Genomic DNA, 26,578 nt, shown 5'->3' on the forward strand with positions numbered 1-26,578 from the left:
CAATACCGGGTGTGACATTGCTGCACAAAGCGACTCCCTTTGGTAATACCTCTGGTCTAGAGTACCTAGATAGGAATAGCAAAATCTAGTAAGTCGGTGGGTAACGTGGCCGGAATAGGGCCCTTGTAACCTACTGCCAACTTGAGCTGGGATACATGCACAACTGGGTGAATCCTGCTCGCAACAAGTAATGTCAGGCGATACGCAACCTTGCCGACTGTAGCAGTGATTTGGTAAGGCCCAAAATACTTAAAACTTAACTTGTGGTGAGCACGTTGCAACACAGACGACTGCACATAGGGCTAAAGCTTCAAATATACCCAATCGCCGACAGCAAACGAGCGCTCGGACCTATTTTAATCAGCATGACGTTTCATCCATTGTTGCGACCGAACTAGGTGCTGATGAATGAGATCCTGCATGTGAGATCGCTCCTGGAGCCAATCTGACAGTGAAGCTAGGGCAGTATCATCAACAGAAATTCCCAGGTGACGGGGCTTACGACCGTAGAGTACTTTAAAAGGAGAACGCCCCAAAGCCGAATGGAAGCTGGTGTTATACCAGAATTCTGCCGTTGGAAGCCAAGAGGATCACTTCTTTAGGCAGGCATTAACAAAACAGCGAAGCACGTCTCGAGGCATTGATTAAATCGCTCTGTCTGACCGTCGGATTGGGGGTGGTAGGACAAACTCATGCGCAGCTCGGCACCCGCTAGCTTGAAGAATTGTTGCCAAAACTGACTGGTAAAAACTTGGTCCCAGTCAGAAATCACAGCCACTGGAAAACCATGCAGGCGATAGACTTGAGAAATAAATAGTTGAGCCACGATCAGAGCAGTATATGGGTGAGATAGTGGAATGAAATGAGCAAACTTAGTGAACTTATTGACCACCACAAAAATGCAATCTGCGGTACCCGAACGAGGGAGGCCTTCGACAAAATCCAAGGATACTGTGTGCCAAGGAGAGAGTGGAACTTCAAGTGGTTGTAACTTGCCTAGGTAGGCTGACTGGTCTGGCTTAGCCTACAAACACACTTGACATTGTTGCACGAATGTCTTCACATATTGCTTCATCCGTGTCCATGCAAAGAGACTCTTGGCACGGCTGTAGGTAGCTAGAATGCTAGAGTGACCGCCAATTGTGGAGCAGTGGAGAGCTGAGACAATCTTGCTCTGCAATGATTCATCCGCCCCAAGCCATATGCGATCCTTATACCGGAGCAGACCAACCTTCAGAGTGAAGTGTGGGACAGCAGCAGGGTCAACTGATAGGCGGGACAGGAGAGACTGAGCCTCGGCGTCATGATCATAGCTCGCCTGGACGTCCAATAACCATTGAGGTACCACCGTGGACAATGCTTGAAGGTCAGTAGGCACACAACGAGATAAGGCGTCGGCAACACGATTCTCAGAACCAGGACGGTATTGAACTTTGTATTGCAGACCAAGTAACTTGGTGAAAACTTTATGTTTCCACGGTGTATGGAGGCACTGCTCGTTGAGTTGGGTTAGGCTTTTGTGATCGGTGAGGATAATAAACTCATGGTGTTGGAGATATGGCCGCCACTGCTGGACAGCTAGGATAACAGCTAAGTACTCCTTCTCGTAAGTTGATAACCCTCTCGACTTGGGACCAAGTGCCTTGCTAAGAAATGCCAGTGGGTGACCTTTTTGCATAAGAACCGCACCGACTCCGAGTGCACTGGCGTCAGTCTCGACGAGAAAAGTGGTATTGAAATCCGGTAATGCGAGGACAGGAGCAGATACTAGGGCCTTTTTCAATGTGTTGAAAGCAATATCATGCTCACTGGTCCAAATAAATAGGCTCCTTTCTCGAGTAATGTTGTAAGCGGTTGACAAATGACCCCAAAATTTCTAATAAATTTTCGGTAGTACCCAGCGAGCCCCAAAAAGCTGCATAAATCTCGAATACCACTCGGCGTTGGCCATTCAGCAATAGCTTGGATCTTCACTGGATCGGTGGAGACACCCTGTGCATCAATAATATGGCCGAGATAAGACACTTGCTGTCTTGCAAAAGAGCACTTAGATAGCTTGACCTTCCACTGATCCCGAGCCAATAATTCGAGGACAAGCTTCAGATGACGGGTATGACCGTCTAGAGACGCACTGTACACTAGAATGTCATCGAAGAACACAAGAGCACACTTACGAAGTAGAGGTGCTAGAGTGTGGTTCATAGCCTTCTGAAATGTTCCCGGTGCCCCAGTGAGACCAAACGCCATAACCTGAAACTCATAGTGGCTCGTGTGTGTCTGGAAGGCAGTCTTGTGTGACTCTCCTACTTTGAGTAAAATCTAGGGGAATCTCGCTCTGAGATCTAATATGGAGAACCAGGAGGCACCAAACAGCTCATCAAGTAGCTCATCGATGATGGGTACAGGGTATTTGGATTTAACTGTAAGGGCGTTTAAGTGTCTGTAATCCATGCAGAAACGCCAGGAATTATCCTTCTTTTTGACCAGCAACACTGGGGAGGAGAATGCACTGTCACTATGCTGAATCAAACCACTCTGCAACATTTCAGCCACCTGAGATTCAATCTCGTCTTTCATTGCTGGTGAAAACCGATAGGGTTGGATGTTGACTGGTCGAGCTCCTTCAAATAATGGGATAGCATGATCACATGAGCGAGTCGGGGGCAGGGCAGACGGTGGCTGGAACACCTCCTGAAAGCTGCAAAGCAGACGCATCACCGATTCTGGTAATTGTAGGTCTTCGACCGAATACAACTGAGCAGGAGTAGTCGAAACAGTAGGCAAATGTTGAATTTCCAACACTGTACCGACCGGCACCAGAGGATTACAACCCTGCAAAATTACTGTGCTGCCTGCATGTGGGATAGACAACCATTTGTGTTTCCAGTCCACTGTCATGGGGCTCAGCTGTTCCAGCCAATCCATACCCAATATTGCATCATAGAAGGGTAGAGGGAGCACCTTGAATGTGGTACAGAAATTTAGATCCTGCACTGACCAAGAAGCCTGAGGAAGTTCTAGAGAACACTGCAACACAGTACCATTTGCTACTCTGACAGACAAAGGTGTATCCATAGAAGTGATGCCAGACAACTTATTAGTATGGGCAGAATTTAGGAAGCTATGAGTACTACCTGAGTCGATCAACATGAGCATGTCAACCCCTTGCATGACACCCCTAAGTCTGAATGATTTAGATGGGTGGTTGACCGAGGCAGCTTCTGTAGACAGTAAGATCAGAAATTGCTCAGCAGAATCCTCAAACTCGCCATCAGATTCAGGCTGATTAGTTGACAGCATGTAACTGCACTGTATCTGCACATTTATGACCCTTGTTCCATTTCTCTGTGTAGTATTGATAGAGACCCTTAGCACGTCGGTACGCACGAAGAGAGGCCACCTTAGAATCAACAGTAGTAGGCCTTGTAGTGATGGTCTTGGTATAATCGCCCCCGCCGCCACGAGGCTTCTCCCCACAGTAGGAAAACGTGGGAGCGGCTCTCAGCAGCGGCCGAGAAGACGAAGAATGTTCACCCTGAACCAACTCCGGCCGACGAGAAGACTCTGCAGCTTCCTGCAACAAGGCCAAAGAGCAGGCAATATCGAGGTCGCCAGGACGTTGTACAAGAATGACAGACTTGATATCAGCACGCAAGCCATCAATAAATCTCATAGTGTAATACAATGGGTCTGTTGTGTGTTCATAGGTGACAAGCAAATCCACTAACTCGCAAAAACGATCAATGTAATCCTAGACAGTAGAGGTCTGTTTGATGTGGAATAATTTTTGGATAACTAGCTTGTGTTGTTGATGACCAAATCGGTCATGGATGAACCGACAGAACTGTCGCCAGGAGAGCGAGTGCAGGCGAGGTTCAATGGATTGGAGCCAGCGTGCAGCTACGCCATGGAAATGCATAGTTGCGGCTTTAATCCAAACGATCTCCTCGGTAGCGTACACGTCAAAATAATCTTCGCACTGTTTTTGCCAAAGTTTGGGATTACTGCCATCGAACACAGGGAAATTGATCTTAGGAAGATCTGAGAGCACCTAGAGGGGGGTGAATAGGTGATCCTGTAACACTTAAACTTAAGCCACCAAAAACTTGATTAGGTGTTAGCACAATAATGCCAAGTGGCTAGAGAAGAGTCTCAACAAAACACAATAACCACAAAGATATCAATCACAGAGATGGCACAGTGGTTTATCCCATGGTTCGGCCAAGACCAACGCTTGCCTACTCCACGTTGTGGCGTCCCAACGGACGAGGGTTGCAATCAACCCCTCTCAAGCGGTCCGAAGACCCACTTGAATACCATGGTGTTTTGCTTGCTTTACTATATCCTGTTTGCGAGGAATCTCCACAACTTGGAGCCTCTCGCCCTTACACTTGAAGTTCACAAAGAAGCACGAAGTAAGGGAGGGATGAGCAACGCACACACGACACAAAATCAGAATGTCAACACGCACACAAGTCGCAACAAGAGCTCGCAACACAACCCGATGAGTTCGCAACTCAACTAGAGCTCTAGATGCTATCACGAAGAACCAAATGCGTGGAATCGAAGTCTCGGTGCTTAGGAATGCTTTTAGTATGCTTGGTGTTCTCCTCCATACGCCTAGGGGTCCCTTTTATAGCCCCAAGGCAGCTAGGAGCCGTTGAGAGCATTCCAGGAAGGCTGATCTTGCCTTCTGTCGCCTGGCGCACCGGACAGTCCGGTGCACCACCGGACACTGTCCGGTGCGGATATCCTTCCTTATTTGGCGAAGCCGACCGTTGGGGTTTGAGAGCTTTTGGCGCACCGGACACTGTCCGGTGCACACCGGACAGTCCGGTGCACACCGGACAGTCCGGTGCCTCCATCTAGCCGTTGGCTCGGCCACGTGTCCCGCGCAGATCGCGCGGCCGACCGTTGGCCTGGTCGACCGTTGGCTCACCGGACAGTCCGGTGCTCCACCGGACAGTCTGGTGAATTTTAGTCGTACGTCGTTAATCATCTCCCGAGAGCGACGAGTTCGCCTGTGAACGGCTCACCGGACAGTCCGATGAATTATAGTCGTACACCACCATCGAAGTCCCGAGAGCAGCAAGTTCACCACAGCCAGTCTGGCGCACCGGACACTGTCCGGTGCACCACCGGACAGTCCGGTGCACCCAGACTGAGCAGACTTTGGCAGAACAAAGCCATCTCTTCTCTAACTTGATTTTTCCTGTTTCCAGCACTTAGACACAATACATCAGTCCATAAAACAATGTACTAAGTCTAGAAACATACCTTTTGACATGATTTGCACTTTGTCCACCACTTTGCATAGATTAACACAGAAGCACTTGTGTTGGCACTCAATCACCAAAATACTTAGAAATGGCCCAAGGGCACATTTCCCTTTCAATCTCCCCCTTTTTGGTGATTTATGCCAACACAACATAAAGCAACTAGAACAAGTGCAATATCAATGCAAATGAAAACCCAAAGTTGTTTTGAATCAAATTTGGCATATATGGATCACTCTTTGCCGCCACTTGGTTTGTTTTTGCAAATCAAACTCAAATTCCTATCTCTAAGTCAAATTCACTTGTAGAGACATAAAGAGAGGTATTCCAAAAGAAATTGATCAAGGGTTTCAAAAACTCCCCCTTTTTCCCATAATCAACACTTCTCCCCACAAGAGGCTAACTTTTGACAAAAGAGAAAAGAAAAGAGTTTCGACAAACCAAAAGCTCTATTCTACTATTTTCAAAATTTCTCAAGTGGTAGCTGATCCATTTATTGCTTCAAAAGCTCTATTCTACTATTTTCAAAATTTCTCAAGTGGTAGCTGATCCATTTATTGCTTTGGCCTTATTTTCTCCCCCTTTGGCATCAAGCACCAAAACGGAATCAATCTTGGCCCTAGAACCCCTCTGCCTCACTAAAATCTTCAATAAGAATACAAAGGCAATAAGAGTACATGAGATGAACTTGGAATAAGTTACCCTCTTATCGGAGTGCAGTGGAAGTCTTTCATGGTCCAAGTCCACCTTTTCCCTTTCAAACCTCCTTTGAGACTAAAACAAGCAAACTCAAGCACACGGTTAGTCTCAAAGGGTCAAGTTGTAGCACATCTCCCCCTAAATATGTGCATCACTTGCAAGAGGACTTGTGAGGTCCAGGGAGTGTTTGTACAACTTGAGCACCACAAGTAAGCAACAAAATGCATAAGGAACATGATCAAAGCCATAAACACATGTATGCTATAAATCAATCCAAGTTCCGCGAATCTAGGACATTTAGCTCACTATGCAGCCTGCAAAAGGTCTTCTCATCTAAAGGCTTGGTAAAGATATCGGCTAGTTGGTTCTCGGTGCTAACATGAAACACTTCGATATCTCCCTTTTGCTGGTGGTCTCTCAAAAAGTGATGTCGGATGTCAATATGCTTTGTGCGGCTGTGCTCAACAGGATTTTCCGCTATTCAGATAGCACTCTCATTATCACATAGGAGTGGGACTTTGCTCAGATTGTAGCCAAAGTCCCAGAGGGTTTGCCTCATCCAAAGTAGTTGCGTGCAACACTGTCCTGCGGCAACGTACTCGGCCTCAGCGGTGGATAGGGCAACGGAAGTTTGTTTCTTAGAGTTCCACGACACCAGTGACCTTCCTAAGAATTGGCACGTCCCCGATGTACTCTTCCTATCGACCTTACATCCAGCATAGTCGGAATCTGAATATCCAATCAAGTCAAAGTTAGACCCCTTTGGATACCAGATCCCGAAGCAAGGCGTAGCGACTAAATATCTAAGAATTCGCTTCACGGCCACTAAGTGACACTCCCTTGGATCGGATTGAAATCTAGCACACATGCATACGCTAAGCATAATATCCGGTCTACTAGCACACAAATAAAGTAAAGACCCTATCATAGACCGGTATGCCTTTTGATCAACGGACTTACCTCCTTTGTTGAGGTCGGTGTGTCCGTCAGTTCCCATCGGCGTCTTTGTGGGCTTGGCGTCCTTCATCCCAAACCGCTTTAGCAAGTCTTGCGTGTACTTCGTTTGGGAGATGAAGGTGCCATCCTTGAGTTGCTTCACTTGGAATCCAAGGAAGTAGTTCAACTCGCCCATCATCGACATCTCGAATTTCTGCGTCATCACCCTGCTAAACTCTTCACAAGACTTTTGGTTAGTAGAACCAAATATTATGTCATCGACATAAATTTGGCACACAAATAGATCGCCATCGCAAGTCTTAGTGAAAAGAGTTGGATCGACTTTCCCAACCTTGAAAGCATTAGCAATTAGAAAGTCTCTAAGGCATTCATACCATGCTCTTGGGGCTTGCTTAAGTCCATAGAGCGCCTTAGAGAGCTTACACACGTGGTCGGGGTACCGTTCATCCTCGAAGCCAGGGGGTTGCTCCACGTACACCTCCTCCTTGATCGGCCCGTTGAGGAAAGCGCTCTTCACATCCATTTGGAACAACCTGAAAGAATGGTGAGCGGCATATGCTAGCAAGATACGACTGGACTCTAGCCTAGCCACAGGAGCAAAAGTCTCCTCAAAGTCCAAACCTGCGACTTGGGCATAACCTTTTGCCACAAGTCAAGCCTTGTTCCTCGTCACCACCCCGTGCTCGTCTTGTTTGTTGCGGAACACCCACTTGGTTCCCACAACGTTTTGCTTGGGACGAGGCACCAGTGTCCAAACTTCATTATGCTTGAAGTTGTTGAGCTCCTCCTGCATGGCCAACAAACAGTCCGGATCTAGCAAGGCCTCTTCTACCCTGAAAGGCTCAATAGAAGAGACAAAGGAGTAATGCTCACAAAAATTAACTAATCTTGAACGAGTAGTTACTCCCTTGCTAATATCACCCAAAATTTGGTCGACGGGGTGATCCCTTTGAATCGTCGCTCGAACTTGGGTTGGAGGTGCCTGAGGTGCTTCTTCCTCTTCAACTTGAACATCCTGTGCTCCCCCTTGATCATGCGCCTCCACTTGAGGTACCTGTTCGTCATCTTGGGTTGGGGGATGCACCATAGTTGAGGAAGAAGGTTGATCTTGCTCCTTTTGTTCCAGTGGCCTCACATCTCCAATCGCCATGGTGCGCATTGCGGCCGTTGGAACGTCTTCTTCATCTACATCATCAAGATCAACAACTTGCTCTCTTGGAGAGCCATTAGTCTCATCAAATACAACGTCGCTAGAGACTTCAACCAAACCCGATGATTTGTTGAAGACCCTATATGCCTTTGTATTTGAATCATAACCTAATAAAAACCCTTCTACAGCTTTGGGAGCAAATTTAGAAGTTCTACCTTTCTTCACAAGAATATAACACTTGCTCCCAAATACACGAAAATAAGACACATTGGGTTTGTTACTAGTTAGCAGCTCATACGAAGTCTTCTTGAGGAGGCGGTGAAGGTAGACCCTGTTGATGGCTTGGCAAGCCGTGTTCACGGCTTCCGACCAAAAGCGCTCGGGGGTCTTGAACTCTCCAAGCATAGTCCTCGCCATATCGATGAGCGTCCTGTTCTTCCTCTCTACCACACCATTTTGTTGTGGTGTGTAGGGAGCGGAGAACTCGTGCTTGATTCCTTCCTCCTCAAGATACTCCTCCACTTGAAGGTTCTTGAACTCGGACCCGTTGTCGCTCCTTATCTTTTTCACCTTGAGCTCAAATTCATTTTGAGCTCTCCTTAGGAAGCGCTTGAGGGTCCCTTGGGTTTCAGATTTATCCTGCAAAAAGAATACCCAAGTGAAGCGGGAAAAATCATCAACTATAACAAGACCATACTTACTTCCTCCTATGCTTAGATAGGCGACGGGTCCGAAGAGGTCCATATGAAGCATCTCCAAGGGTCTTGATGTGGTCATCACATTTTTGGTGTGATGAGAGCTTCCCACCTGTTTCCCTGCTTGACAAGCTGCACAAGGTATATCTTTTTCGAAATGTACATTAGTTAGACCTATCACGTGTTCTCCCTTTAGAAGCTTGTGAAGGTTCTTCATCCCCACATGTGCTAAGCGGTGATGCCACAGCCAGCCCATGCAAGTCTTAGCAATTAAGCATGCATCTAGACCGGCCTCTTCTTTTGCAAAATCAACCAAATAAAGTTTGTCGTCTAGTACACCCTTAAAAGCTAGTGAACCATCACACCTTCTAAAGACAGACACATCTACATTTGTGAATAGACAATTATATCCCATATTGCATAATTGATTAACAGATAACAAATTATATCCAGGAGACTCAACTAAAAACACATTAGATATAGAGTGCTCGGATGAAATAGCAATTTTACCTAACCCTTTTACCATGCCTTGGTTCCCATCACCGAATATTATTGAATCTTGGGAATCCTTGTTCTTGACGTAGGAAGAGAACATCCTCTTCTCCCCCGTCATGTGGTTTGTGCATCCACTGTCGATAATCCAGCTTGAGCCCCCGGATGCATAAACCTGCAAGGCAAATTTAGGCTTGGGTCTTAGGTACCCAACTCTTGTTGGGTCCTACAAGGTTAGTCACAATTGTCTTAGGGACCCAAATGCAAGTTTTATCTCCCTTGCATCTTGCCCCTAACTTCCTAGCAATCACCTTCTTATTCTTTCTACAAATGGCAAATGAAGCATTGCAAGCATGATATATTGTAGAAGGTTCATTAACGTTCCTAGGAACATTAACAACATTTCTCCTAGGCATATTATGAACAACATTTCTTTTAGCAACATTTCTATCATGCATAACATGGGAACTAGAAGCAGTCATAGCATGAAAATCAAAAGCATCATAACTTCTAAAGGCATTCTTAGAATGTCTCCTATCATGATACATCAAAGCATGGTTCTTTTTAGCACTACTAGCCATAGGGGCCTTCCCTTTCTCCTTGGTGGAGATGGGAGCCTTATGGCTTGTCAAGTTCTTGGCTTCCCTCTTGAAGCCAAGTCCATCCTTAATTGAGGGGTGTCTACCAATCGTGTAGGCATCCCTTGCAAATTTTAGCTTATCGAATTCACTTTTTCTAGTCTTAAGTTGGGCATTAAGACTAGCCAATTCATCATTCAATTTGGAAATTGAAACTAGGTGTTCACTACAGGCATCGACGTCAAAATCTTTACACCTAGTGCAAATCACAACATGTTCTACACAAGATGTTAATTTACTAGATTTTTCTAACTTAGCATTTAAATCATCATTTATGCTTTTTAAGCTAGAAATTGTCTCATGGCAAGTAGATAGTTCACAAGAAAGCATTTCATTTCTTTTAACTTCTAAGGCATGAGATTTTTGTGCCTCTACAAATTTATCATGTTCTTCATACAACAAATCCTCTTGCTTTTCTAGTAACCTATTTTTGTCATTCAAGGCATCAATTAACTCATTTATTTTGCCAATTTTAATTCTATCTAAACCTTTAAATAAACTAGAATAGTCTATTTCATCGTCATCACTAGAATCATCATCACTTGAAGAAGCATAAGTGGTATCCCGAGTACATACCTTCTTCTCCTTCGCCATGAGGCATGTGTGATGCTCGTTGGGGAAGAGGGATGACTTGTTGAAGGTGGTGGCGGCTAGTCCTTCATTGTCGGAGTCGGAAGAGGAGCAATCTGAATCCCACTCCTTTCTGATATGTGCCTCGCCCTTGGCCTTCTTGTATGCCTTCTTCTTCTCCCTCTTGTTCCCTTTTTCCTGGTCACTTTCATTATCGGGACAGTTAGCAATGAAATGACCAATCTTACCACATTTGAAGCATGAGCGCTTCCCCTTTGTCTTGGTCTTTCTTGGCTGTCCCTTGCGACCCTTTAGCGCCGTCTTGAAGCGCTTGATGATGAGGGCCATCTCTTCATCATTGAGCCCGGCCGCCTCAACTTGCGCCTCCTTGCTAGGTAGCGCCTCCTTGCTCCTCATTGCCTTGAGAGCAATGGGTTGAGGCTCATGGATTGGACCGTTCAACGCGTCGTCCACGTATCTCGCCTCCTTGATCATCATTCGCCCGCTTACGAACTTCCCAAGGACTTCTTCGGGCGACATCTTGGTGTACCTAGGATTTTCACGAATATTGTTCACCAAATGTGGATCAAGTATAGTAAAGGACCTTAGCATCAGGCGAACGACGTCGTGGTCTGTCCATCGCGTGCTTCCGTAGCTCCTTATTTTGTTGATAAGGGTCTTGAGCCGGTTGTATGTTTGGGTTGGCTCCTCGCCCCTTATCATCGCGAATCTTCCAAGCTCGCCCTCCACCAACTCCATCTTGGTGAGCAAGGTGACGTCATTCCCCTCATGAGAGATCTTGAGGGTGTCCCAGATTTGCTTGGCATTGTCCAAGCCGCTCACCTTATGGTACTCGTCCCTGCACAAAGAGGCTAACAACACAGTAGTAGATTGTGCATTTTTATGAATCTGTTCATTGATAAATATAGGACTATCCGAGCTATCAAATTTCATTCCATTCTCAACAATCTCCCATATGCTTGGATGGAGAGAGAACAAGTGACTACGCATTTTGTGACTCCAAAATCCGTAGTCCTCCCCATCAAAGTGTGGAGGTTTGCCAAGAGGGATGGAAAGCAAATGTGCATTTGAACTCTGCGGAATACGAGAGTAATCTAAGGAAAAGTTCAAATTAACCGTCTTTCGTTTCTCGTAGTCGTAGTCGTCGTTGTCCTTTTGGGAAGAAGTAGACTCGTCGCTGTCGTCGTAGTAGACGATCTCCTTGATGCGCCTTGTCTTCTTCTTCTTCCCATCTTTGCGTTTGTGGCCCGAGCCCGAGTCAGTAGGCTTGTCATCCTTCGGCTCGTTGACGAAGGACTCCTTCTCCTTATCGTTGATCACAATTCCCTTCCCCTTAGGATCCATCTCTTCGGGCGATTAGTCCCTTTGTGAAGAGAACGGCTCCGATACCAATTGAGAGCACCTAGAGGGGGGTGAATAGGTGATCCTGTAACACTTAAACTTAAGCCACCAAAACTTGATTAGGTGTTAGCACAATAATGCCAAGTGGCTAGAGAAGAGTCTCAACAAAACACAATAACCACAAAGATATCAATCACAGAGATGGCACAGTGGTTTATCCCGTGGTTCGGCCAAGACCAACGCTTGCCTACTCCATGTTGTAGCGTCCCAACGGACGAGGGTTGCAATCAACCCCTCTCAAGCGGTCCGAAGACCCACTTGAATACCACGGTGTTTTGCTTGCTTTACTATATCCCGTTTGCGAGGAATCTCCACAACTTGGAGCCTCTCGCCCTTACACTTGAAGTTCACAAAGAAGCACGGAGTAAGGGAGGGATGAGCAACGCACACAAGACACAAAATTAGAATGTCAACACGCACACAAGTCGCAACAAGAGCTCGCAACACAACCCGATGAGTTCGCAACTCAACTAGAGCTCTAGATGCTATCACGAAGAACCAAATGCGTGGAATCGAAGTCTCGGTGCTTAGGAATGCTTTTAGTATGCTTGGTGTTCTCCTTCATGCGCCTAGGGGTCCCTTTTATAGCCCCAAGGCAGCTAGGAGCCGTTGAGAGCATTCCAGGAAGGCTGATCTTGCCTTCTGTCGCCTGGCGCACCGGACAGTCCGGTGCACCACCGGACACTGTCCGGTGCGGATATCCTTCCTTATTTGGCGAAGCCGACCGTTGGGGTTTGAGAGCTTTTGGCGCACCGGACAGTCCGGTGCCTCCATCTAGCCGTTGGCTCGGCCACGTGTCCCGCGCAGATCGCGCGGCCGACCGTTGGCCTGGTCGACCGTTGGCCTAGTCGACCGTTGGCTCACCGGACAGTCCGGTGCTCCACCGGACAGTCTGGTGAATTTTAGTCGTACGTTGTTAATCATCTCCCGAGAGCGACGAGTTCGCCTGTGAACGGCTCACCGGACAGTCCGGTGCACCACCGGACAGTCCGGTGAATTATAGCCGTACACCGCCGTCGAAGTCCCGAGAGCAGCAAGTTCGCCAGAGCCAGTCTGGCGCACCGGACACTGTCCGGTGCACCACCGGACAGTCCGATGCACCCAGACTGAGCAGACTTTGGCAGAACAAAGCCATCTCTTCTCTAACTTGATTTTTCCTGTTTCCAGCACTTAGACACAATACATTAGTCCATAAAACAATGTACTAAGTCTAGAAACATACCTTTTGACATGATTTGCACTTTGTCCACCACTTTGCATAGATTAACACAGAAGCACTTGTGTTGGCACTCAATCACCAAAATACTTAGAAATGGCCCAAGGACACATTTCCCTTTCAAGATCACCCAATTCTCTACTCAGTTCCCCCCGACGATCTAGCTTTCCAGAATTAAGATCATGATGAATTGGAAACTCAAACGAAGCAGGTGCGTTAGGTGACCACGTACCCTTGACCGGGTAGTGGAGATCGGCCACAGGGGGCCCAAATCCACATTCCCGGTGAGAAGAAACGAAGCGGGGCCCAAAACGTGAGCCGTCAGTGTGTTCAACGGTGGCAGAGGAGCCCACCGGTGCCGATCCACGCGTGCCGAGGATGCCGGGCTTGGAGAAGCCCTCGACGCGCGCCCCATGTGACCACCGGATCTCCACTTTGGACAGCTCAGCGCAAACTGAATCCATGGTGGATTGTAGGGCTTCGACTGAGGATTCCATTCGGGGGCGCCAAGCCTCGAACACGTGCAGGGTGGACTCGAGGGAGGTGACGCGTGCACCGGTAGTTGCCTCCCAGTAGCGGACCCGATCGGTGAGATCCGCATCGGCCGCCGAAAGGTGGGCTTCGACGTCCGCGCGGATGGCGGAGGCGAACTCGTCGGAGTGGTGAGCGAATTCCGCCGCCTGGGACTCCAGAATGCCGACGTGGAGTTCCCACTTGGAGTCGATCGCCGTGAACCTTTTATCGAGCTCAGCGAGAATGGCGTGGGTCTGTTGTTCCAGCGCTTGAGTGAGCTGCGCGTCAAGGTGTAGGGGACGCCATGGATGCGACGGCCGAGGAACGAAGGAATCTGATACCAATTTGTTAGGGTATGGGATATGGAGGTAGGAGAAGACAGAGGTAGGAGACAGAGATAGGAGAGAACAAGGAGCTCTATTCAGAGTTTTCTATTGTTCAGATTCTTGATACCTCGCCCAAGGCAGAGTTCACTACTTATTACAGATAGCCAGAGGCACACACCATGAGGACGCAGCCCCACGCGACAGACACGCACAGGTCACTTCCACTCCGGGCCCGCCAGTCGAACGTTGGCACGGCGCTCTCTTCTTCCAGGCTCGCGACGAAGGGGCGGCTTCTGTGGTGTATCCGCGGGTGGTAGAGGGGCTGTAACATATTCTTTGATTTTTTTTTTTGCAATTATGTCCCTAAACAGTAAACACGACTCGAGACGTACTGCCATTTGCAGTGGAACCAATTGTCCAATTCAATCAACTTTTTATTCTTTTAACCTAAAGCTAACTTCCATGCTGATGGCAACTGGCTCCTCGAGCACGGTGAACTAGGACTAGGAGACAGTAATCATAGGCTCCACACTCCCGGCGCCGACTTAGCCGTTGCTCTGCTCAACGGTCAGTCTTCCCACTCTGTATAAACCTTACCCCACGCGCCACGCACTTCCCCGCTCCTCTGAACTCAGCATTCAGCAACAGATCAGACTCACACGATCACTGTCGCACTGAGAACACAAGCACCCAGTAAAGCAATGGCGTCCGCCACCGAGAACTCGAGCCTACGGAGATGCTCCTCTCTTCCCAACCTACTGGTCTGGCTCCTCAACCTCTCCCTCCTCGTCCTCGCCGCCGCCGCGCTCGGCCCGGTCTTCCTCCTCCGCCCGCGGCCGACGCCCTTCGGCTGGGCGCTCGTCTCCGTGCACGCCACCACCCTGCTCTCCGCACTCGCAGCGCTCCACGCGCAGCTCACCCACCTCTGCCTCGCCGCGAGCACGGCGCTCGCGCTCGCCGCGCTGTCCGGCCACGCACTGGCCTCCCTGGCCTTCTTCCTCCGCCACGACCACAGCCTCCGCCTCCTCGGCTCCGCCAGGGATCGCCGGGAGCAGTTCGTGCTGGCGTTCCTCGAGGAGCTACTGCTGCTGGCCATGTTCATGGCGCAGGCCGTCGCGCTAGCTGCAACATGCGTGCTGAGCCGGCGTTGGGCGAGGGAGTACCAGGAGGCCGAGACGGAGAAGGCGGCCGCGGCGAGAAAGCGAGGGAGGAAGATGGCGCGTGTGCAGGCCGAGTCGGCGGCAGCTGCGGAGGCCGGGGTGAAGGCCGTCGACGAGAAGGTGATGCGGAGCAGCAGCGGCAAGAAGGTGCACTGGGCCAACAACGATGGATACGAAGAGTGCTAGAAGCCTAGAACAACCAACACATGGAAGTAGAAGTAGAAGTAGAAGAATCGCCAGTAATCTCCTAGCTATGCTATTGTTCAGGGGTATGATTGCCATTATAGTGTGGCCATAGTTGCTATGTGTACTGCTTGCTATTCGACTAGTTCTGTTGACTGAACTTCCCATACCTGTGTGAAATGAAGCTTATAGCTTGTTGCACATTGCTAGACCATGAACGATAGTCATACGCCTTAACTTTGTTTACAGGCTTACAGCAGTACCATTACTAATTTACAATGTTTTTGAAGGCCGTGGTAGATTATTGTCCTTCTGGGTCATACTTGCTACTATAGTTGGGTTGACAAACAGTACAGGAACATGCTACTACTGACACGAATAGCTTGCTACTTATAGTTCTGACTCAGTTCAATTAGCCGGAGCTGGAAAACCAGTATCAGAACCCTCTATAATTCAATACCACTGTCCTTCGGCTGGGTCAAACTAAACCCAACAATTCAGTTTAATCTTGAGCTCAGATCACCCTGCCGTTTTTCTGTGTTCTGAAACGACCCATGCAGCTGCAGAAGCAAAGAATTGCTGACAACAAAGATTGAGCTAAGGGCCATCAACCCCCCTGCATGATAAACCGCCAAATATAGCATCGTTACTAAAGTTCGATGTACCAAAACATGGCGTAACAGACAAAGCACGTAGTTGTCCTCAGTAAACATTACCTGAGAGAGATGGTGTCATGGCGAAATCATATTGTGGCAGCAGCACTCCAGCGGCAATTGGAATGGCTACTATGTTATATGCCACTGCCCAGGCCAAATTTTGGTGAACTTTTGCCATCGTTGCCTTCGACAGGGATAGCGCATCTACCACCTGCACAGGAGATTGTTTGATCCCCGTTAATGGCACTTGAGTTGAGTTACTCAGAGAAAGAAACATTACAGGAAAGAACCTTACCTGAGAAAGTCTGTTGCCTAGTAGAACAACTGAAGCTGCATCAGAGGCAGCGTTCTCTTTTGAATGAGTTCGCATGGCTATTCCAACATCTGCGGCTGCTAAAGACGGGGCATCGTTTATTCCATCACCAACCTAGACAACAGCGAGTACAACAAGTCAATGTTGTTAGGAATCCATGCAGGTAAAAAAAGTAAAGTTAAAAAATAGACATGTAGTCAAGTACTTGACACGAAGTTTCCAGTTCCAGTGAGCAATTCTGAACTACTTTGTCTATTATCTCAAATTTTGGGCTATACTTTTGGTCTATGAATCATAAGTGTGGATATTTGACCTGTCCATGATAGAACACCAATAGAGCATTGGATTTCATTACCATTGCAACTCTGTGTCCCTTCGCTTGCAAAGTTGATATAATGCTTGCTTTGTCTTGCGGAGTCAGGGAAGACTTTATGTTTTCATTCCTGATTCCAATGGTCCTCCCAATGCTTGTCACTGCTTCTCCCCTATCCCCTGACAGCAGGAACGTTGTAATGCTTTCCTGCTGCAACCTGATGATTAACAAGACAAGACAACTTTAAACATGCTTCACTGCTTTAACTATACAGATAAGGCAGTGACAGTTGCAAAACTTGCATGCTACTTCAAAAATAACATGAGCAATAACTCGACATGTGGCCTGTGGGGGTAAGTAAGAAAGCCCCCGGGCATTATATAAAGAAGATCTTTTCACGTAGGTTGAGAAAACCCCTACCCCATGTCAAGTAAGAAAGCCCCCGGGCATTATATAAAGAAGATCTTTTCACGTAGGTTGAGAAAACCCCTACCCCATGTCCCCATCCATACACAGCGGCATCGTAGCCCATGTGAGAAACAACCGTGACCGTAGCCAGGCCTTAGACATGTGCTTTGGCGTGGAATAGGCGAGGGTTTTTTTTTAACCACAGTCTGAAATTCGATCCCACATGGGGAGTCGAACCCAGGACCTAAGGAGTGCTTCTCAGACCACCTAACCAACTCGGCTAGAGGCCCTTTCGTATCTCTAAGGACCTAGCAGCAGCATTTCACCATGCTTCTGAAGATAACCCTATTTGATAAGAGAAATGGATCTGTACCAAGAAAACACGGTTAAAATGCAAATAATCACTCCAGAAATTACCTCTCCACAGTTAAGTTTGCATCTTCTCGTAAAATATCTGATATAGCAATAGCACCTATAATTCCTTCTCCCTCACGGCCAACATAAGCAATTGACTTCGACTGGTTTGATGATGATGCTTCACTTGACAACATAAACTCCAGCCGGTTTCTAAGGTCTCTCAGTTCAGTTGGCGATGCTTTAGTTTCAAAACGATCATGCACCCAATCCAAAGTGCCCACTGCAACTAAACTCCCATCTACTTCAGCCAAACAACCAAATCCAGGCGATGTAAGCTGACCACTTGTGATCGGAATATCCAACTTGAGTAGTTCAGCCTTGTTCATTATAGCATTTGCAATTGGGTGCAATGCTGTTTTCTCCACTGCAGCAGCAAGACGAAGGACCTCTGTCTCCTCATATGCCAGAGAAGCAATAGAAGTCACTACTGGTTTTCCTTCTGTAAGCGTCCCTGTCTAGAATCGGAATACATTGTTTCTAATGAAAAAAACGCAACAATGGGAATAGTACTTTACCATGAAAAAATGATAAAAGAAACACGCACTTTATCAAGCACAAGAGTATCTATTCCAGCCAAACGCTCTAAAACATCACCTCCTCTAACCAGTAACCCTCTTTTAGCACCTAGTAAAAGGAAATTGAAGTGACAGGAAGTTATGATAAACAAAAATATGCAATCAGAAAAGTTTCTGTAGAAAAGTATAGAGAGAAATTGACAATTAGAATAGGGACCCAAATTTGCTCATGAAAGAGTCTACAAGTTTATCTAATCCCCATCATGTTATGAAAGTCAGAACAAATGGATGGAAACAGATGGTATAGAAAGTTACCTAGGGAAGTTCCTATTAAGATAGCTGTAGGTGTAGCTAATCCAAGTGCACAAGGACAGGAAACAACCTGCAGGAGTAAAGTTCACAGAATTAGTCAAAATAAACGCTTCAAACGTGGTTTTGCGAAAGAGCTTTTGAATGAGATTTCAGGTTTTGCATGTGCAATTACCACACCATATTAAGGGTACATGTTAATTGATCAACTGTGAAACCAGTCAATTTGAAAAAATTCCAAAACCTAGATTGAAATGCTGAGTTTTTTCTTCTGTTAAAGAAAAAACTATAGCAGGGTCACTTACTAATACATCCACAGCAAGCTTTATACTCAAAAGTAATGAATCCCCATCCGGACCAGCAATATCATTCAGAAGAACCTCAGGAAATAAGTGTGTGCCAATGTAATACCTTGGGAAGGGGGTGAGGGATAAAAAGGCAATATTTTTAGTCATAAGATTTTCATAGAAGAAATAAAAAAACAAGAGCACACCAGAAGGAAAAGGTTGTTGCAGCCAACGTCATAACAGTATACACAAATGGTCCTGCGATGGAATCTGCGAGCCTTTGAACAGGAGCTTCACGTGCTTGGGCATCCTCAACCTGTTCAAGGATACATATATAGTTAAACACCCTTTTCACCCTTCGCTTTACTCTCAACAGCAAAGGGTGTGTTTCACAACCATGCGGACTATCTTAGCTATTGTTGATGATGGTCCAGTACATGTTGCTCTAATCTTTAGCGGGCCATCCTTCAAAACAAGTCAAATAATGGCTGTTAGCTTATCCAGCTAAAACGAGTGAAAGACATCTGAACTTACTGGAACATCAAAGTTGAAGAAGTGACACAAGGCATTGTAGCGAATTTTGTGAATTGTGTCTTGTTAAAGCATCCATTGAGGACATGACAAACTTTGGCTACAGAACTTTAGAACAGCGGACACCAGTCACACTTTCAATTGATTAAATGATGGGAAACATAAATGGAGAGGGCAGCATTTTAGAGTAATGACCTCTCATTGACAAGGTGGCTGACCTCTTACCGGCTTGGAAAGCTGACCTGAATACCTGATGACCCATGCTGGCAGAGCTACCCAGGTGCAATTTGTTCTCACTGCTACTGTTATCTATCATATGATGGCACTGGATCTGCCTAAGTGGGTTATTAAAGCCATCGATAAAATCCGTCGCGGGTTCCTGTGGAGAGGGCGTAAAGAGGCTAATGGTGGCCACTGTATGGTGGCCTGGGGCAAGGTAACATGTCCCAAAGAGTTGGGGGGCCTTGGTATCTCTGACATCCAATGTTCAAATAGGGCACTATAGGTTAGATGGATCTGGCTCCAAAAAAACTGATTCTTCCAAACCTTGGACTGGTTTGCCTTTCCAATCAAATCGGTTTTTGGATAGCTTGTGCTATTTGGCAATAGCCTCCATGATGGGTGATGGGCAGTCCACTCTTTTTTGGCATGACAAATGGCTCTTGGGTCAGAGGATTGCAGACTTGGCCCCTCATGTTTTTAGTTTGGTTCCTAAAAGGCTGGTGAAGAGAAGGACAGTGGCTGACGCTCTGTGTAGCTCTTCATGGATTGGGGATTTAAGGAGAGTAGTAACGTGGGAGGTCATTGTTGACTTCATCATTCTGGCAGATGTTGTGGCTGATGTTGATCTTCAACCGGGAGTTCCAGATAAACATTACTGGAGGTTCTTTTCCAATGGTATTTATCCGGCCAAATCTGCTCATGAGATAATGTTCTGCGGCTCTACCTCCCTGGCGGGCTTTGAAAGAGTGTGGACCACCTGGACGCCGCCTAAGTGTCAGTTTTTCCTCTGGTTGGTCTTACATAACAAGCGTTGGACGGCTATCTGGCTCGCTAAGAAGGGACTTCCCCATCCTAGTACTTGCCCCTTATGTGACCAGAAAGGGGAGTCTATTCATCACTTGCTTGTTTCCTGTGTTTTCGCGAGGCAATTTTGGTTTCTCCTTCTCCAACATGTCGGCCTAGCCGCTCTTTCCCCGGGGATGGAAGATATAAGTTTTGAAGCTTGGTGGAGTAGATCGGCTGAGGTTGTTCCTAAGGATCTCATAGATGGCTTTAACTCCTTGGTGGTCCTGGGGGCTTGGAATATCTGGAGACACCGAAATGATTGTGTTTTCAATGGTGCTCAACCTTCTATAGCTAGATTGCTTACCTCAGCCGGTGATGAGTTCAATATGTGGTGTTTTGCGGGAGCCAAAGGCTTGACCCGTCTTTCGGATCTGGCTTTTGTGTTCAACCCCGGCTAGGAGGCGATTGTACCTCCTCTTGTTGTTTGTGTCTGTGTGGTGTGTTAGGTTCTTGTATATACTGTTTTTTTTCTTCTTCTCATGAAATGATACGCAACTCTCCTACGTGTTCGAGAGGAAAAAAAAGCATTTTAGAGTAATGAGACATTTATTTTTTTCAAGAACTTAAAATATACAGTTGATTGGAAACATCTTATTGGAATTAGACCAAGGGTCATGCTTTCAGGCAAGAAGTTCTATGCATACCCAGTTCACAGTTCCTGAAAATACAGGAAGCCCAGTCTCCTTGGCTACAGGCAAGGACTCTCCAGTAAGCATTGATTCGTCAACAAAACTTGATCCTTCAATGACATTACCCTGCAAAATGGGTTTCAGATGGATTAATCGATTGATCGATAATACTGGCAATTAAGAAAAATGAAACTATGTAGTGACTCCGTACATCTACAGGTATAGTCTCTCCCGGCAGGACCAATATTGAGTCTCCAACACGGACATCATCAACAGGAACCTCGACTGTGATCGCATCAGAATTCAAACTACTGTCCGCAGAAGGGTTGTCACTTGAGGAAGTAACAATTAACCTCGACTGAGGTGATAACAGTGACTGCCATGGATTACCAGGCATCATTAGTTTCAACAAAACAATGTTTTTTTCTATAGGGTTTGTGGAAAATGGAAGTAAAGATTATCCACCTTATCTTCTGTCTCTAGCATTGTAAAATGCAAAAGACAAATGCTTCTTGGTGGAACAATACATAGATATAAATTAGCACTTACAATGAGCTCATTCATATCGCTGGATGCCTTAAGCCTTGCACTTTCTTCAAGAGATCGTCCAAGAAGTACAAATCCAAGAAGCATGACCTGCATGCTACAAAAAAACTTTCTTCAACAAAACTTCATAATGCAAAACAAAACTCGTAACTCAATTGTTATTCAATCAAATACCAAATTGGTTCGACTAGTGTGGGGAAAAAAGATCAAGTTCCCATGTTCTGGGAATTGACACTGCTTTCGTCAAAAGCATTGCAAGATCCAAGATCAGAGCAACACTACAACAAGAGTGGAAGATAATAATCACAGCTCAATCAATAGGACTACAAAAGAATTGGCTCACCGGTTCATCAAAAAAGGTTGAATTCCACTCCCAGTCAGGGTTCAGCAAGGACACCTTAAGAAATGCAAAGCTAAATTAGTATATATCTACATGGTTGGACAGTAAAGTTCACTATAGACACCACTTACAGCACTGATAGTAAATGCAGCTGCAGATCCAAATCCTACTAGAGAGTTCATGTTCGGGGAACCTTGCTTGAATGCTCTAAAACCATCAAAGAGTATATCTGGAGGCATATTAAAATGATGTGACCAAGGGGGAGGGGAATAATTAGAGAAGCACAATGCTGACAACATGACGGCACTTGATTTGGCTTCAATTTTGTTTCCTAATTCTTAGCAATCCACCCTGTTCAGTTTCCTGAGTCCTAACGTTCTTAATTCTTAGAAATTGATTGAACATTAAAAAAATATACAGCAGTGGCTATCCATCGGCACACCATTGAACAAAACAACATGTAAACTGAAATCGGTACACTAATGCACAATATAAGGAAACATTGGGAGCCGATTATACCTCTTCCAGGCCCAAACAAAGCAGTTGTAGCAATGCCACATTTCACATAAGGATTATGCAACAGATCCAAAAACGTTCCTGAACCATGGGCAGACTGATCAGAGGGGCCCTTCGCGCCAATATTAAACATCACTCTGTTATTCCAGAAAACCAGATCACTCTATGAATGTCTCGTGGTAACTCACCGTGGCCGACATGGATACCGAGCGAGTGCAGGATGTGGGACGCGTGCGAGCCGCAGCAGAGCGCGACGAGCGTCCACGCGAACGCGACTCGGCCCCGGCTCCGCACCAGGAGTTCCTCCTTCCTGGCCGCCATCTCCCTCCACTTGCGCGCGCTCTCCCCAGCCCCCGCGGCCGCTCCCCCTCGGCGCGCCGTGGCGGGGAACCCGCACTCCGTGAGCCTGGCCGCGAGCTCCTCCCCCGCGCCCGGCGGCGCCGGCGCCCGCAAGCGCACCGCGGCGGACTCAGCGAGGAGGTTGACCGCCGCCATCTCCACCCGCGGGTCCGCCGCCAGGATGGACCGCACCCGCGCCGCGCAGCCGCCGCACATCATGCCGCTCACGTCGAGCAGCGCGGTGGTGGCACCGGCGGCCCCCTCCCCGGCCGCCGCGTCGAGCGCGGACGACGGGTCAGCCGTGGCGCGGGGCCGGTCCGCGGGTGCGCCGCGGGTGGGGAGACGGAGGTGGAGACTGCGATGGAGGGAGTGATGGGAGGCTGGCGCCGAGCGTCGGCAGTGAATAGGGCGGAGGCGCTGGAGGGGAAGGGGGAGAAGACTACCGCCCGAAGCCGGAGGTCGGACGTGCTGTAGGAGGGAGATGGTGGCAGTGGTGGCCATGGTCTGGAGACGGACCCGAGACCAGAGGCCTCCCCGGCGAGCGGCGGATCGGAGGCGGAGAGGGTGGTGGGTCCGCTGCTGGCTGCTCAGGGCCTGGCGCCGTGTGGGGGAAGGGAGGCGACGGACATGGGGTGTTGTGGTGGGAAACGGAGGAGCCGATGAGGGGTGGGAAGGAGCAAGAGAGGTGGTGGACTGGTGGTTGACGAGCGCCGGCATTTTAACTCGAGAAGGGAGAGGGGAGGGGAGGACGATGGTGACGTGTCTGCAAGCTGAGGCGAGGAGGACGGAGGAGCTCCAATCCATGTGATGATCGAACTCGTGATGATCTGGACCTGGACGTCTGGGACACAGGAGACACTATTGGAGCCAGTTGTTGGAACCTTTTAGCCGTGGAAAACGTGGCGACTGTTGGTTGGTTTGGGATAGGAATTTGGAAGTGCGCTCGGGTTCCGGATCCGTGGTGACCCACGAGTGCTGTCGAAGGTTAATCAAACTGTTTTAAGAGGGCTCATCAAAAACCGATAAAAATCGATCAGTTTGGTTGGTTAAACCATATAGCAAATTTAAAGCAATTTTTCCTGTAAAACCCGGCGGTAAACCACAAAGAACTGCTGGTAAATCGTCTGAAATCGTCGGTTTTCCACCAAAATGAACCGTTGTTTTATGTCTTTTACAAAAAAAAAACACAAAAATGATTGAGTTTGTTTTGTAATTTGCTCAATTCACGTTGAACAATTTATATTAATTGATCCACACAATATATATTCACCAAAAATAACATACGACATACATATATAACCAAAAACTCCAATTCTCATGCAACAATCAATCATCAAACTGCACAATACTCAAATACAAGTTCTTTTAGAATTCTCCCACGACATATATGTCGACATGTTTCACAATACTTACGTATTCAGATCGAGTCATAATAATAGTACTCAGACATGTGTGGAAGGATCGTGATATGGACCCATTCCGTATACATAGTCCTATACAAAAGGTATGAGATATATTAGTGAGAAAAATAAGAACGACAAAGTAAAACTAACATGCAGGTCTACTTATAGTTATATGTGTATTGGGGCGAAGGCGAAGACGCCACCCTTCGCTCGATGCCTTCGCCGTCCTCGCTGCACCAACGGAGACAAGACAACGGGCAGACTCACCCTTCGTCCCATACGTCACCAGACGAAGACCTGTGATGAGGTCGTCTCATCTTGTGTCTCGTCCAGCATGGAGGCCCACGTGTGATCCGGCCCATTGTAACATGCCCTGCGTGGCCGCTGCGCATTACGGGCCTAATTTGTAAAGGCCTCCCTGTAATTACGGTCTGTAACCCCGCTTTATGGGAATATTCCGGGGATAGCCTAGGTGTCTGAGGGCACATGCGTCCTTAACACTGGACGTTGGGCACTCAGATACCTATAAATACCCCCGCACAGTGCCCTTGAGAGGCTAGATTAACAGAGCTATTGCCATCTCGTGCAAAAACCCTGTTTGTGTTGCTACACTCCCCCGTTGGATCAACTTGCACCGGAGAGCAAGTTCCAACATTTGGCGCCCACCATTCGTGCTACGAAAAAACCACCCGCGATGGCACCCAAGAAAGCTAGCTCGAAGGCTGACGAGGCTGCGAAGGCAGCACTGCTGGCCGCAAAAAAGGGCAAGGCCCTCGCCCTCACCCACACTACCCACCAAGAGGCCACTGAAGACGACGCTCTCCGCACCTGCGGCTCTGAAGGACAGCTGCAACCTCCCCCAGACTTCGCTCCATCGGAGGGCGCGGACCTCACCGAGGACGGCGAAGTCATCGGTGTCTCAGCGGAAGAACAGCTACAGCTGCACGCCCTGCGCATCAAGAACCGCAATCTCCAGAAGCAAAAAGAGATACTTGAGGCCAAGCGCCAACGTGTGTCTGCACAAGCTAAGGTGCGGCAAATGATACGAGACGAAGAGCAGAAGGCCCAGGAGCTCGAGCAAGAGATCGCGCTCATGCAGCGCGAAGGCCACTTCGGCCTGCAACACGGGCCACCCCTGCAACAGCGCGCACAAGTCGAAGACCTGCACTTCCCTCAGCGCGACCACGCCATCCCACACGTCGCGGCATTCCAAGGTGTCAACTACCTCGACGAGCGAAGTCCCCTGGCGCCACACCTGCAAGTGACACCCTGGCCTGCCAACTTCCGGGTAGGGACCTATCCCAAGTACAACGGCAGCACTGACCCAACACAGTACATCATGAGTTATCAGGTCGCTGTTGCATCTTCCGGAGGGGACGACGCCACGATGGCCAAGTCTTTCATCATCGCCCTCGAAGGCCCAGCTCTCACCTGGTTCACAAGGTTGCCCCCGTTGTCCATTGACTCCTGGAGAAGCCTCCGGGACAAATTCCTGCTCAACTTCCAAGGGTACCGCCCAGACACCGACGCCTTGGCTGAACTCTTACTCTGCAAGCAGCCGGAAAAAGAGACTCTGCGGGAGTACTACCACAAGTTTCTGACACTCAAGTCACAGCTGCCCTCGGTCGACGACCAGATCGCCATCCACTACGCCATCAGTGGCCTTCGGGCTGGCGTCCTTTACAGCCACTGCATCAGGGATCCACCCAAGAACCTCCAGGAGTTGTATCAGCTATTTGAAAAATACGCCAAATCCGAAGAGCTCCACCAGCGCAAAGTCGAGTCTCAGAGGAAACCCAAAGACGCTCCACAGTCCAGCCGCACGTGGACGAGGACTCCGCAGCCAGACTCCGGTCGGGACGGCCGCAATCAGCAGCAGGTGCACAACATCGCCAACCAGCCCCCCGCTGGTGAGGCCCCTCGCCGCCAGGAATATCCCCCCATGGCCGCGGAAACGGAACTCGCGGTCGGGGCCGGGGACGTGCGCAGCCGCCGCGCCGATTTTACTGCCTGTTTCATGGCGAAGACTACGCCCACCAAACCAGAGACTGCCCAGAGACGAAGGCCACCAGAGACAGGATGGCACGGGCGCAACCAGCCGACAACCCTAGAGTTGTCGCGCACACATATCAGCAACCCCCTCCACCATACATCCACGCCCCCGCTCCGCATCCACCGCACCACGCATACCAACACCACCAGGAAGTACAAATCGTACCTCCCCCATCCCCACATCCACACCAGCAACAACAAAACATCCACCACCCCCATGCCCCAAAGCAAGAAGACTTCGTCGATCAGCCATATCGCGGAGTCATTCATATGATCACTGGGGGGTCCAGCGCCGACTTCGACACGAAGCGGCAGAAGCGGGACCACTACCGCAGCATCAACCACGTCGCCATCACCGGTCCGGTCGTGCAGACGAAGTGGTCCCATGTGTCGCTAACCTTCGACGCCCGAGACGTCGATCTGCGCAGCGCCCCGTTGAAGGTATGCACCGGAGAGCAAGTTCCAACAATGTGCATGCATTTGGACATGTCCCCCTCCGCTCTACGTTTCTCTATAATACTTGCACTTAAAACTCATGCCAACCTTCTCTCCATGCTTTTAGACTATATCTGTCATGTCTCTTACAAGAACAATACATAATTGACATAAAACATCTTCACATATATGTCATGTATAAAC

At 48.2% G+C, this 26,578-nt stretch overlaps 2 protein-coding genes across 2 annotated transcripts; one reads left to right on the forward strand and one right to left on the reverse strand.

The window, feature by feature from the left end:
- The first annotated feature begins 14,576 nt into the window (after nucleotides 1-14,576).
- Nucleotides 14,577-15,543, forward strand: LOC103631787 (uncharacterized). Its single transcript, NM_001351081.1, has one exon. The coding sequence runs from the start codon at nucleotides 14,656-14,658 to the stop codon at nucleotides 15,298-15,300; it is 645 nt and encodes a 214-aa protein (NP_001338010.1). The 5' UTR covers nucleotides 14,577-14,655; the 3' UTR covers nucleotides 15,301-15,543.
- On the reverse strand, nucleotides 15,515-23,299 carry LOC100383364 (uncharacterized). The gene is made up of 17 exons (NM_001327773.1): nucleotides 22,334-23,299; nucleotides 22,149-22,226; nucleotides 21,761-21,858; nucleotides 21,633-21,686; nucleotides 21,293-21,379; nucleotides 20,955-21,119; nucleotides 20,759-20,869; nucleotides 18,912-18,980; nucleotides 18,722-18,831; nucleotides 18,534-18,639; nucleotides 18,235-18,301; nucleotides 17,949-18,028; nucleotides 17,405-17,859; nucleotides 16,622-16,796; nucleotides 16,249-16,380; nucleotides 16,014-16,164; nucleotides 15,515-15,913 (listed from the first exon to the last, which is right to left on the reverse strand). Exons 1-17 carry the CDS (start codon nucleotides 23,286-23,288, stop codon nucleotides 15,795-15,797), a joined length of 3,012 nt encoding a protein of 1,003 aa, NP_001314702.1. The 5' UTR covers nucleotides 23,289-23,299; the 3' UTR covers nucleotides 15,515-15,794.
- Between the last annotated feature and the right edge of the window lie 3,279 nt (nucleotides 23,300-26,578).

The sequence above is a fragment of the Zea mays genome, chromosome 1 (genome assembly GCF_902167145.1).
Source record: "Zea mays cultivar B73 chromosome 1, Zm-B73-REFERENCE-NAM-5.0, whole genome shotgun sequence".
Classification (NCBI taxonomy): Eukaryota; Viridiplantae; Streptophyta; class Magnoliopsida; order Poales; family Poaceae; genus Zea; species Zea mays.

Bases quoted from the DNA above. Each gene is read 5' to 3' on its own strand.
- LOC103631787 (NM_001351081.1), top strand. From the start codon at position 14,656: ATGGCGTCCGCCACCGAGAACTCGAGCCTACGGAGATGCTCCTCTCTT.
- LOC100383364 (NM_001327773.1), bottom strand. From the start codon at position 23,288: ATGGATTGGAGCTCCTCCGTCCTCCTCGCCTCAGCTTGCAGACACGTC. The intron at 21,120-21,292 runs GTAAGTGCTAAT...AATCCATGGCAG, and splicing joins GCGATATGAATGAGCTCATT to TCACTGTTATCACCTCAGTC. The intron at 18,302-18,533 runs GTAAGTGACCCT...TTACTCCTGCAG, and splicing joins AGCTTGCTGTGGATGTATTA to GTTGTTTCCTGTCCTTGTGC.